Here is a 12,570-nt window from a genome sequence, read left to right on the forward strand (position 1 = left end):
GAACAGAGGACCAGAGAGACACACACCTCAATCACAGAAACAAACCGCTTACCCTCCGCTTTAGTGGTAGTACCGTCTTTAAGCCAATTAAAAACAAGGGAGGGGACAACAGGGAACAGTTAGTAACATTCAGAAAATTTAAAAAGCAGAATGTTATTAGCTACTAACAAAGCAAAATGTACACTTTAAAACAAAGCCAAAAAGGAAACCAAGTTCAGAAGCGAGGCAGAGTTGGAAGCCAGCTAAGGGGCCTCACCAGGAGCCAGCTCAGCCTGGAGTAACACAGTTTGCCTTTAGAAAGCAAAACAGAACAGTGACCCACATTTGTGTCACAGTCGACAGCATGACTCACGGTCTCTGGCTTGTCAATTTTATCATCCTTGGGAATGTTCCCATTCCCTGAAAGGTCTAGCAGGAGGAGGGGTGTAGAGGAGCCACTATAAGTTCAGGTTCTAAGGAGTAACCCCAAGAGCAGAACCCAGTGAGAAGAAGCTAGAGGCTGTAGCAAGGCCTATCCCAACTACACAGCCAGCAGCAGCAGCTGTTGTGCTTAGTACCTGCATCCAGGCCTACGTACTCCAAGTCTTCCCTCATGTGTCTGGACTCTAGAAGTTTGGAAAAGGGTTATCAGCTTTAATGCTATACTTTTACAAGTCAAGTGTCTTGTCAATCTAAGTGGGACCTGGGTACAGTCTCAGAATTATGTGCTACTTCACGTTTTGCTGAAGTGGAATGTGGGGGTGGGGCAAAACCAAGGAAACTAAAGGTAGAATTCTTATGGGGAAAAGAGAGAATAGTCAATGCTAAAGTCTTGTCTAGAGAGGAAACTGTGCTAAGAGAATGTCCTCAGCGATTCTGAAGGTTCATTCGTCTGTCACCAGACCAAACTCCTGGGGCTTCCATCAGCACTGAGGGAATCTACTGAGGTCTGAACTAAACGCTGCAGATGTATGCAAGTAAATACTGACCCTAGATTCTCTAAAGGCTGGCATAAAAACAGTCAAGCAAATGCTAACTAAAAACACTAAAGGAGAGCCAGGTCCATCTTGTGGAAAGCAGAGGTAAGTCATCTCTGAGTTAGTGGCCAGCCTGGTCTACATAGTGACTTCCAGGCTATCCAGGGCTATATAGTGGGACCCTGTTTCCAAAACAAAACTAAATAAACAAAAACCAAAAGTCAAAGTGGATTGAAAATATTGACACCCTGGTAAATACTTAGATCTAACTTCTTTACCATGGGAAGGAACACCTTTGGCTTCTTCCTTGACCAAAAAGTACTAAGCAACACCTTTGTACTTGTACATTAGTGGAAGAATAGTTACCATGAGGAAGAAGAGAGCCCATACTGAGCCTCTTTTCAAGAGAATATCTGAGATCAGGGCAATAGAACTGCCTGAACATATGGTTGTAGGATATACATCTCTCAGGTTAAAAGTGTTCTTATTTCAACTCTTTCTGCAACCTTGCAGGGCAATCATTTACAAAGGGCCCTTCATGTAATCTCACCGATCCTCAATCACCTGCCTGAGTCAGATGGCTCACTGAGGTCACCGGCAGAGAAACAGACTTAGAGCTTGCACAGCCTGCCCGTAGTGACACTGAACAAGTGGTACCTTCTCTGTCCTGTCCTGTCCGCATGCTTCCAATCTCAAAGCACTTTAGAAAATTAGCTTTATGGTGACCTTGGAATTCCCTAGTGGGCATGTGAGTAACCCAGTTTTGGTATTATGATTTAAGCTAAGTCCTCAGATTTGGGGGTGAATGACTAACTTGGTATTTACAAAAATACAATGAAATACACCACTAGCCTGACACAGAAAAAGTGTTCAGTGTTGGTTTGACAGGCTGAGTAACACATCTATCATTCATTACCTTAGATACCAAAAATTTGGAAAGTAATTACAAACAGTTTTGGGGCAGTGTGTGGGTATGCTCCCCTCAGGCAACATCTAGGGCAGAACACCTGCACACTTGTGCTCAAGTTGGTTAAAAGTTCATTACTTTCATTTAGAATCTTCCTGTCATCCTCATTCTAAGAGACACTCAACCACAGGAACCCTAACGGCCCACTGAGCCCCCTGGCTCAACTCCCACCAGCAGGGAAGAGGGAAAGCCAGTGCTGGCAATATGGCTAGTGGCTTGGGTACAGGCATGACTTGCTATAGGAAAAAGGACATGAGGACCACACAGCCTGCAAGCACACATCTTTACAGAACAGGCTGATACTCCAGAGAAAAGGGACACTGGACATGACACTGGACAGAGGGTAGGTAGGAACTATCATTGAGTGCAGTTACTTTTGCTTTAGAACACCCTCAGGAGTGAAGCTGCCCTCAGCTATAGAGGGAAGTGCTGAGTGAGCTCTGTACTCTGCTCAGAGGCCAGGGTCATGGGGACAGAGGACGGAGGGAGCCTGGTTACCTAAGGATGCATAGGATCCTGGAGGCAAGGCTGCTGCAGAGCTGAAGGCGGTGGAGCCTGAGGATGAGGAGACTTTGGATTTGGCACTGGCTGCTGCGTTCACATCAATATCACTTCGAGATCGTTGGAGAGATCCTGTCGTTGACACAGATTTGGTACTAACTGTAGAGCCTTTAATGGAGAAGGAAGAGAAGTCAGGAAGGACTGGCCATACTGTTACACACTGCTGCTCTGCTTTTCTTAGAACCAAACACGTTGGTACCCACAGGAGGGAGGAAGCAGTCACTGCCCCAGAGATGGGTTCATGGAAGGCACAGAAAACCAGTGACCTTGCCTGAGGGTATCTATTGTTGCATTGTTCTAGTAATAGAAAACTATAGGTCTAAGGTTATAGTTGACACATGAAATCAAATGAATGTCACCATCTAGCTACACCCTCTCTGGAAACACGCCCTTTTGATAGCTTAACAAACTGCTGCCCGCTGCTCTACCTCATGTGAGCCAAGGAGCAAAAGGACTCATGGCTGCAGAGAGGCAGGGAGAGATGAGAAGCCACAGAGCCAGATTTCTGTCTAGCCATTCTGACAAGGTAACAACTGGCCCTGGGGCAGTGGAGCCCAGAGCAGATAGATATTAGGGTGGTACATCACTGAGTGGAGCTGGGAGCATGCCAGAGCTTCCTGTCGATGAACACAGCCTCAGGAGATGAGCAGCCCACCCAGGCCTCCCACCTGGAGTTCTGTGACCTTGGTCTTACCTCTGGATGCAGTGCTGCCAGTGGGACTTCTTTTAGCAGAAAGTGGCCGGCTGCAAAATGCATGTACATGTATGTCACCAAGAGTGTACCTTATCTGTAGTCACACAACTACAACAGCAAAGTGTACTCATGAAGAATGAATTCAAGGTCTACAGAAGGGTTCAGGCAATTCATTATTTTACCAACCCCACATACGACAGAGTGTTAACATTATGTTTGAGACGACTGACCTTTCAAACAAAACAAACAATAATAGGGGCAGAGGTGAGAAGTGAGGTGCAGACGTGCTGTTAGGTTAAGTCCCATATCTTGGAAGTCTTCTCTTTTCCAAATCTGTCTTTGGGCAACACTCATATCCTTGGGGACTCCCTGACACATTAACGTCCACAGCTCACAATGCTCTATACCTCACTATGCCATTTAAAACTGTGGTAGAAAAGGAAGAGTCTGGGGCAGAGTCCAAGGTCAAGTTTTTCCCCTCCGGAGCAATATCCTAGTAGAACCAGAGTGTACCTTGACATCTGGAGAGCCTTAGCAGGTACTGGGCTGAGATGAGAGTACAGCTGCAGAGTGTGTGTCTGTGCAGCAAACCTTTACCTACACAACACTGCCATGTGGTCAGCAAAGCCAGGGCCCTTACTTGAGACTCTCTTGAGAGCTGGAAGAGGATCGGTCTGACTGGGGCAGAGACACGATGCTGTCTGAGTTCTTCAAGTGGGACTGCAGGGCCTTCTGATAGGAGGACTCCAAAGTGTGGTACAGGTGTTCTGCTTCCCGGCTGAAGTGACTGTGGAAACCCCAGTAGCATCTAGGGAAACGACAAGTCCCAGGTCTAGTTAGAGGACCCTGCTGAGCTCGAGTATACCACGCAGCATCGTTGAGAATCTGAGGCCTCCACCTAACCTGCTAAGAGGGCACGAGGCCAGAGAACTCATAAAGGAGGCATCAGATCAATCCTGGCGCTACAACTTACAGCTTAAATAAAATACGCTTTTCTTTGTTAATACGGGGGTGGGATGGAAGTGGCACAGCACACATGTAGAGATGGGAGGAAAATCTGTAGGAGTCCACTCTCTCCTTCAACTACGGAGGTTCCAGGGACGAACTTAGGTCAGCAGGCTGGGAGGCACTTGCCTTTACCAGCTGAGCCATCTAGCTCCTTACCAACTTAACTTCTCAGAACCTCAGTCTCATTTATAAAACAGGAATTTAAAGGTTCTAACTCGCAAGGCCATGGAAACTTGGGGAAGACAGAGCCCAGGCTACCACAGCCACACCTACAGCACAGAATGGACTCGTCGGTGGCAACTTTTATCAATGCAGTTAGACATTCTTCAATTCGAGATATCTAAAACTGACTTAAGAATACAGACAAAAGAAAAATGGAAAGTTCTCAGAGCTTCTTGAAATCTGTATTGTACCATTAGAGGATGAGAACACAATACAAGGAGATAGCAGCAGGGGTAGACCACTAACACACTGACCCCGAGTGGCCTGTAGCAACTAGAAATTATGTCACTCGCAACAATAGGAACTACTCAAGATGAGAGCAGAGTTATGATGAGCTGAGAAATAAGAAAAACAGGGCCAGAAGACGGCTCAGTGGGTAAAGGCACTTGCTGCCAAACCTGAAGATCTGAGTTCAAACCCTGGGATCCACATGGTGGAAGGAGCTGTCCTCTGACCTCTACACACAAGCTGGCACACACACTGCCCTAATGTGAGAACATGTGGGCACATATACAGACACACAAAATAAACAAATGCCCCAGGTATTAATTTCCAGCTAAGTAAACTATAATGCTAAGTAAAAACAGCAGTTTGTAACCTGTGTCAACTTGAAGAGTTGGTCAGCTGTGACAACACAGAAGAGCCCACAGGAACAAGAGAGAGTCATTATCTTTTCCAGCTGTGTGGCTGCTGTGCGGGGGATGGACCCAGGGTCTCGTATTCTACCACTGAGCTACACATCATCAGCATCGTGTTCTGGTTTCGCTGATTTTTTTTAATGGTTCAGGGGACCAAATGGAGAGCCTTACGCACACTAGACAAGCTCTCTTCTACTAAGTTACGCCCCAAGCTTCAAGTCAACCTTCCTATAAAGCCTCCTGGCAAATGATCTCCAGGGAAGTACTGGATTCGGAGATATACGCATATGACTAAAGCATTTTCAGTTCCAATGGGAGACTGAAACTGGGCATTATCACCATGACAATCCAGGCATCAGTCAATCCAACCCCCCCTCCCAGGATTCATGTTCCCTAAGAAGCAACCACTTCATGCTTTCAAACACAATGTCCTGTGGCTGTCGTCTCCCACCGTAAAGTGGTAATAAGCACTGGGCTGTGTGGCTCTGAACAGCTTGGTAAGTAGATAGAGTAGGAACCACACTGCTGACATGAGACAATGCAAACAAGCATCCTACTGTCAACCTCAGTCCTACTTATATTCGGCTGCACTTGGGCAGCCACTTAAAGAGCAAAGCAGCAACAAACACTTAAAGACTCTGCTGAAGTCACGCTGAGCAGTTATCATCAACAACGCGTGCTTTGGTAACCAACAGGACTGCAGAGAGGCGATCCATACGGCAGGTCTGAGTCATAGCTGCTTCAGCAGAAACTTACTTCCTGGCTTCTATTCTTGCTTCAGAATCAGCGTCGTGTATTCCTTTCTTTATTGTTTCAGCTAACACTGATATGTGTCTAGACATTTAGGAAAGAAAACAAAATAGTCATGCAACATACAATTTCATGTGGGTGAAAACCAGTCTGTGAACCAAGCTCTAAACAGCCACGTTTAGAGCTTCACCCCAAAGTTAGTCAGGTAACATTGCTTAGAGGCTAAGAGCCCCACCCCTATTCATGTACTCCCCAAGGTTCCCTTTCACATCCCCACCCCACTCTCACAGAAGGATTTGGATAGCACTACTTTTAAATCACAACTACCTTCTAGCATGAGAGCCTCAGAGACACACTACAGCCTCCCCCACAACATGAGCCTCTGTTAACAGTGTGCTTACTGCTCATGCCTCTGCCTTCTTATGAGAGAAAACAAAGTCTATCATGGACCGGAGAACTCGAAGATGTCCAGGGAAAAAGAGTGGCCATCAATGTGGACATCATAGAAAATCTCCTTAAACAATGAAGACAATTTTTCCAAAAACTACTGTCCACGTGGCTAACAAAATACCAGACCTTTCAGACTCCTGCTCTGTTCTCAGTTGGTGGGCAGCCTCGATTCTCAAAGCCAGTGCTGGGGGATTCAGACTGGGTCTTACTCTTAATTCTTATAATCACTCAGATGAGCACCCTAGTTTCTTATCACTCTGATGAAAAATGGTTGACAAACTATGACACCCATTCAAAACTGCAGTCCAACACTACCGCCTACTGTGTTCAAACACAAATGCTCAGGAACCTAAAATTGACAGGTGCTAAGAGTCAAAGAAAATGAATGGGCATGTGACTGTGAAAAACTCAGACGCAATACTACTTGCTACTTTTAAATTCTGATATATAAAAGTAGTCAGCTGCAAGTCTCAATAAAGACAACTGCTAACCAACAACAGAGAGAATAATGAAACCTTCCAGAGAGAACGAAATTCCCACACGGTAGATGAGGGCAGCTCTAGACCCTCCCTAAGCAGCAGAACACGCACCAATACTGCCCCCTACTGGCATAATCACAATAGTGCATACTGCCAGCTGGGGGCATATTAGTTTTGTTTTTCCTAAGACATGGTCACTAGCCCAAGCTGGCCTTAAACTCTCAATGTAGCTGAGGATGATTTTAAACTTTTGATATTGGATTATAGGCCCAGGCTATTTAAGACAGGATATAGACTCGGGGCTTCTTATATGCTAGGCAAGCGTCTACCAACGGAGCTACACAAGCTATGCCACACTAGTATCTGGAAGGACAAGATTCCCCCAAAGCTTCTCAGTATAAAGAGGCTTGGATCAGTAGAAACTACAGTCACTTAGCAAATGCTTAGATTCCTTCCTTATGCAGGATGGAATGGACCACTTGCTCAGGCACTCAACCCTCAGAATCAGTCCAGACAACAGTTCTAAATCACAGGAGCTCACCTTTCTAGTGAATGTGTCTGCCATTCTTGTAAAAGCAAATCTAAAAATTCAAAACAGCGCCTGGAATGTGGTAAGAAAAAAATGGAACTTAGTAATATATCTGTTGGTGAAAATAAAACAGCTTTTGCTTAAATCAACCAATTTATCTTTTGAATAGGTAAATTTCATTTAACGGGAAAGAACAGAAAATGTGGGGTAAAGATGAAATAGAAATAACTAGAACAGTAGGCCAGCCAGGTGGTTCTGAGGGGACACACACACAACACACACACACACACTCTATTAAGCTCTTTAAAATTTTGTAAAGATCTTAATATTTTGAAGGTTGAATATGTGTCACTATAGCGTGTGTGTGACTGGGACAGCTTGTGAGTCTCGGGGATGAAACTCATCAAGTTGCCGGCCTGAAAATCAAAGTGCTCTTGAACCAAGAAGCAGTCACTAGTGATCGTAAACAACAGCAAAGACAACTTCAAAAGTGAAACTCTCTCCATGGGAGGAGAGCTGGCGTTCCTCTTGTTTAGATGCTTGCAAGACAATAAAGAAGCCCCTCCCTTCCGAGGCTCACCTTCTGACTGCGACAGACTTAGAGGTACAGTTGCTGGTTATGACAGGGATCAACCGAGGGATGTGAGTGTGCTGTGGAGAGGAGAGGAACAGGTGAGCCCATGTAACACAGACCAGAACCAGATTCAACAGGAGCCTCCTCCTCACAAGCTGACCTCACAGCACATGTATACTCAGTCTAAAATGTCAGCGTTGAAGAAGGAAACCGACGCCCTGAAATGTCACACAGGGCACTATAGAACTGACAAAGCCATGAGAGACAACGAGATGCAACATCAGCAGCATCACCACAGCAGTCTGAGGTAGGAGGCCAATGGAAGCCATCCTGACACTGTTTCAGTGGAAACATACAACGCCTTAGGTTTAATATTACAAGTAAGGACAAGCAAAAACAGCGATGATAACAAATGACCCTGAGTAACCTGTGGGGACTGAGTGCATTCTGCAGAGTTCCAAGGCTTTTAAATACATTTAGTTACTTATTTGCTATGGTTCATTCACTCTCACTCCCCCCCTCTTTCTCTCCCTTCCCCCCACCTCTCCCTCTGTGTGTGTGTGTGTGTGTGTTGGCACACGTTCGATAGTCAGAATGTAACTTGTGGGAGTTGGTTCTCCCCCACCATGTTGGTCCTGAGGACTGACTCAGGCCCCCAGACTTGGTGAGAAGCAGCTGGACAACTTGAATCCATACCAGTTTCAGGATCTGCATCATGCATGAGGATTATTAACACTAGGTCGTCTGCTTACGTTACAGTAAGTGCTAGAAAACTCAAGTTAGGAGACTGCTGAGCTACAGGTAAATGGAGACCAAAAGTACAAACAACTAAAATGGAAGGCAGAAGGGCATGGATGAAGGAAGAAAGAACAGAAGTGACAGAGGGACACAAAAGCCAGATGCTCTGAACAGCCAAGGACTTAGAGCCAATGTTAGGTGAATAAAGAGGTGGATCTCAGTAACGGTGTGCCAGCCCACAAGACACAACACAGACCCTGCAGCTCTGAACACTTCCATCCTGGGAAAGACATGCTACATGCAAAACAGTGTGGACCCACCCTCTACAGGAGCGACTATTGTGTCCCATAAGCCATCAGGGCCTCCCACTCTCTTCTTATATGGGTGTCCCCATGACATACTTACCCGAATGATTAGTCTAACAGCTACAACGCCAGAAGTAGCCATGATTTTGGCACTGTTTGGGATTAAATTAAAGATAGTTGGCATAATGGCTTCAGCTCCATGATCAAACTTATTTCCCAGAACTGATGACAGGTGCCTGCAACAAGAAAGGACTGGCTGTCGTCACATCCTCACACACAGGGAAGCACAGAGCCTCTCAGCATGTGACAGCTTTCAATAACAGTTCTCCAGGGATAAAAGACAAAGGTTGAAGACACCTTAAAAACAGACTTAAAATGTATAAGTAGAAAACTTGGCAAAGCTGTCAGCCAACAAAATTTTTTGAATAATTTCCATAGAAGTATTAAAAGAACAAAAGACAACCCAGCAAGACCAAAGACATACTATAAATACTAAACATGAACACAGCACTTGCGCCATTTTATTTTATATTATTTTTGTTTTACATAAAACATGATGCTTTAGTATCTGCCTACCCTAAAACTCTATACAGTCACAATACTGTCCAGGTGCTGCGGCTACTGAGTTAACACTCTGGTACATGTAAACACTACATTTAAGTTGAGCTACAGATAAAACAGTATGGTAGTATTTGGGCTACATTTCCTTCTCTCTCTGATCCTAGTACTGACTGAGAGTTTTGCATGCTGCACAGGGCTCTACCACTAACCACCCACAGCCCTGCATGTCCATCACTGCTACTACGTTCCTCTAGAACAAGTGTACTAATGCACACTGCATCCTGTAAGCAAAGAACATGAAAAAAAAAGTCCCATGAACTCTGTAAGATTTCATTTTTTAATTAATAGTAGTACAAGAAAAGGCTTCAGAGATTATGTCAGAGAGTAAAATTTAAAATCTAACACATACTACATAATTGGGCAGCAGCTACTCTGAGAGTATGGACACAAGTGTTAACAGACTAGGGTATGGAAACCAGAGGTGACTCCATAGACATGTCCAAGGAGTTATCTTTAAAGCTCTAAGAGACTCTATTACAATGTGGGTGAATGTAGTGCTTGCAGTCCTTACCCCAATGTGATACAAGCTTCCCGCACTACCTGAGACCGCAGGTCCTTAGCAGAGAGTTTAAAGGCTCCGTCCAGAAGACGCAAGTGTTGAAAGAAGTTATCGTACTCAGCAGCCCCAGCCAAGAGTAACGATCTAATCTTTTTTAGCTAACAGGACAGAGGAAAGTCAGAGGTAAATAAAATATTTAACGCTGAATATACATAAAACAGCCATTAATGAAAGAGATAAACATAAAAGTTAACTGATAATAAGAACCATTTTTTAAAAAGATTTATCTTTATGTGAGTGTGAGTGTGTGTGTGTAGTGGGGGATGTATGCCACATTTGTGCAGGTGCCTGCTGAGGCCAGAAGAAGGTGTCAGATCTACTGGAGCTGGAGTTACAGGTGGTTGTGAGCCACCTGACATGGCTGCTGGGAAGTAAGCTAGGGACCTTTGTAAGAACACCAAGTACTCTTAACTGATAAAGTTATATCTCTAGCCCCTAGAAACCATTTTGCAAAGACAATTTGGACAAATGATTATTACCTAATACAAAATGAACAAATCAGGTCACATCCAAGACCCCATTTTAAAATGCAGCTTCCATAATAAGTATGATTTCCCTAAGAACCATTTTAGGAGTCTATGTGCACTACAGTACACAAGAGCCCATGGAGGACAGCAGAGGGCATTGGCTCCCAGAACAGGAATCCAAGCAGCTGTGTTCTTAACTGCTGAGCCATCTCGCTAGCCCTGGATGCTTGGGTTTTGTGTTTTATTTGTTTGTTTGCTTGCTTTTTGAGACAATGTCTCTATATATAGCCCTGGCTGTCCTAGAACTCTATGTAGACCAGGCTGGCTTCAGAGAACTGCCTGTTTGTCTATGCGTCCCAAGTGCTAGGATTAAAGGCATATGCCACCACACCCAACAGTTAGTTGCTGTGTTTTCAAAACAGAAGTAGGACTGGGTGTGGTAGCACCTGACTATTAAGTCCAGCATTCCACAAGAGATCCCCCCCACCAAAAAAAAGAGATCCCAAAAGTGAAGGCCAGCATGGGCTAAACAGCGCGTGCTACTTATATTTTGTCAACTTGACATAAACTAGAGTCATCTAGGAAGAGAAACCTCAACTGAATTGCCTTCATCACACTGGGCTGTGGGCATGTCTCTGGAGCATTTTCTTAATTGACGATTGACGTGGAGGGCCTGGCCCAGTCCACTGCAGGTGGTGCCAACCCTGGGCTATATAAGAGCCCAGGAGGTCCTGGGCTATATAAGAAAACAGATTATATTTTAAAATAGCCATTGGAAGCAAACCAGTAAGGAGCATTCCCTCACACTCTCTGCTTCAGATCCTACCTCCACCTTCCAACTTCCAAGTCCTGCCCTAGCTTCCTTTGGTGATGGACTATAACCCATAATCCAGTGTAAAGAAATAAATCCTTTCCTCTCCAAGTTGCTTTTGGTCATGATGTTTTTCACAGAAGCAGAAAGCACACTAGGTCATGGTGAGATTATCTGGAAATAAACTCAAAAACCAAAACTCATCGTGAACAAAAAAAGAAAGTGGGGTAATTTACTAAGAGGGAAAATGTACACAGGGTAATTTATGTGTCAGTATTTCTGTGTATGTAAATAAGTGAATATGCAAAGAAGCAAATGTGCAAATGAGCACAATGGAACCACAGAAAAGCAGCACTTACAGCATTGACTCTCTGCTCCCAGTCATGCTTGTCATCTGATAGAATTTCTCTAATTTTGTTTATGGATTCCTCGAGGTCTCGGCTGGAGTAAATCTGGAAGCAAAATTAATGTATATTTAATGTACAGAACTAAGATGATTATTTTTAAATACATGAAGTCAAGGAAGAGGAACTTTCACTTCACATGAGGAATTCTGGGCACGTTCATCGTAGTGGGCCCGATACCCATGATCAACAGGAACCCTTTTGTTTGCTGCCACATGGAAGCAACCTTGTTTCAGACATCTTTACTAAAAACCAACAGAGTTTGTGTACAAGAGGGGGAAAAACAGCAGTCAGAGATGCATTAGTCATGTTTTAAAAAATTTATGATTACTGAATGTGCATGGTGGGTAAGAGGGGGCAAGTGTGCCAAGGTGTATGGCAACTTCTGGCAATCACTCCAACCTCCACCATGAGATCCGGGAATCAAATTCAGGTCATCAGGTCTCCTCGTTGGCTCTATCACCTTGACCCAGCCCGGAATCATCTGAGAAGGAAGGCTTAATTGAGGGACTGCCCAGGTCAGACTGGTCTGTGGGAATGTTGGTGTGGGATTGTATTAATTATTGATTGATATAGAAGGGCGTAGCCCACTGTACCACCAGGACAGAAACTGTATAAGAACCTGCGAGTGAGCCAGCAAGCACATCCTCCATCCAGTGTCTGCAGTACTTCATTGGCTAGGAGGGAGTTTTCTAAGAAAAAATTCTTTTTTTTTTTTTATTGGATGTTTTATTTACATTTCCTATGTTGTCCCCTTACCCCATCCCCCACCCACCCAGGAACCCCCAATCCCCTCACCCCTCCTCCTTCTTCTCTGTGGATGTAACCTCTATCTAC

General features: G+C 44.6%; 1 protein-coding gene across 4 annotated transcripts in view; it reads right to left on the reverse strand.

The window, feature by feature from the left end:
- Positions 1-12,570, reverse strand: part of Clasp1 (cytoplasmic linker associated protein 1) — a 237,552-nt gene that overhangs the window by 103,325 nt on the left and 121,657 nt on the right. For 3 of the 4 annotated variants that reach the window (XM_028771491.1, XM_028771492.1, XM_028771490.1), the window contains exons 11-20: positions 11,689-11,781; positions 10,004-10,149; positions 8,972-9,107; positions 7,835-7,905; positions 7,267-7,326; positions 5,803-5,880; positions 3,819-3,986; positions 3,179-3,228; positions 2,422-2,592; positions 558-605 (exon numbers count right to left, since the gene is read on the reverse strand). In XM_028771491.1, coding sequence (XP_028627324.1) covers positions 558-605; positions 2,422-2,592; positions 3,179-3,228; positions 3,819-3,986; positions 5,803-5,880; positions 7,267-7,326; positions 7,835-7,905; positions 8,972-9,107; positions 10,004-10,149; positions 11,689-11,781 — 1,021 coding nt within the window. The remainder of the gene's footprint in view (positions 1-557; positions 606-2,421; positions 2,593-3,178; positions 3,229-3,818; positions 3,987-5,802; positions 5,881-7,266; positions 7,327-7,834; positions 7,906-8,971; positions 9,108-10,003; positions 10,150-11,688; positions 11,782-12,570) is intronic. The other variant, XM_028771493.1, reaches the window with a different exon arrangement.

This window comes from Grammomys surdaster, unplaced genomic scaffold, assembly GCF_004785775.1.
Source record: "Grammomys surdaster isolate TR1022 unplaced genomic scaffold, NIH_TR_1.0 208, whole genome shotgun sequence".
Classification (NCBI taxonomy): Eukaryota; Metazoa; Chordata; class Mammalia; order Rodentia; family Muridae; genus Grammomys; species Grammomys surdaster.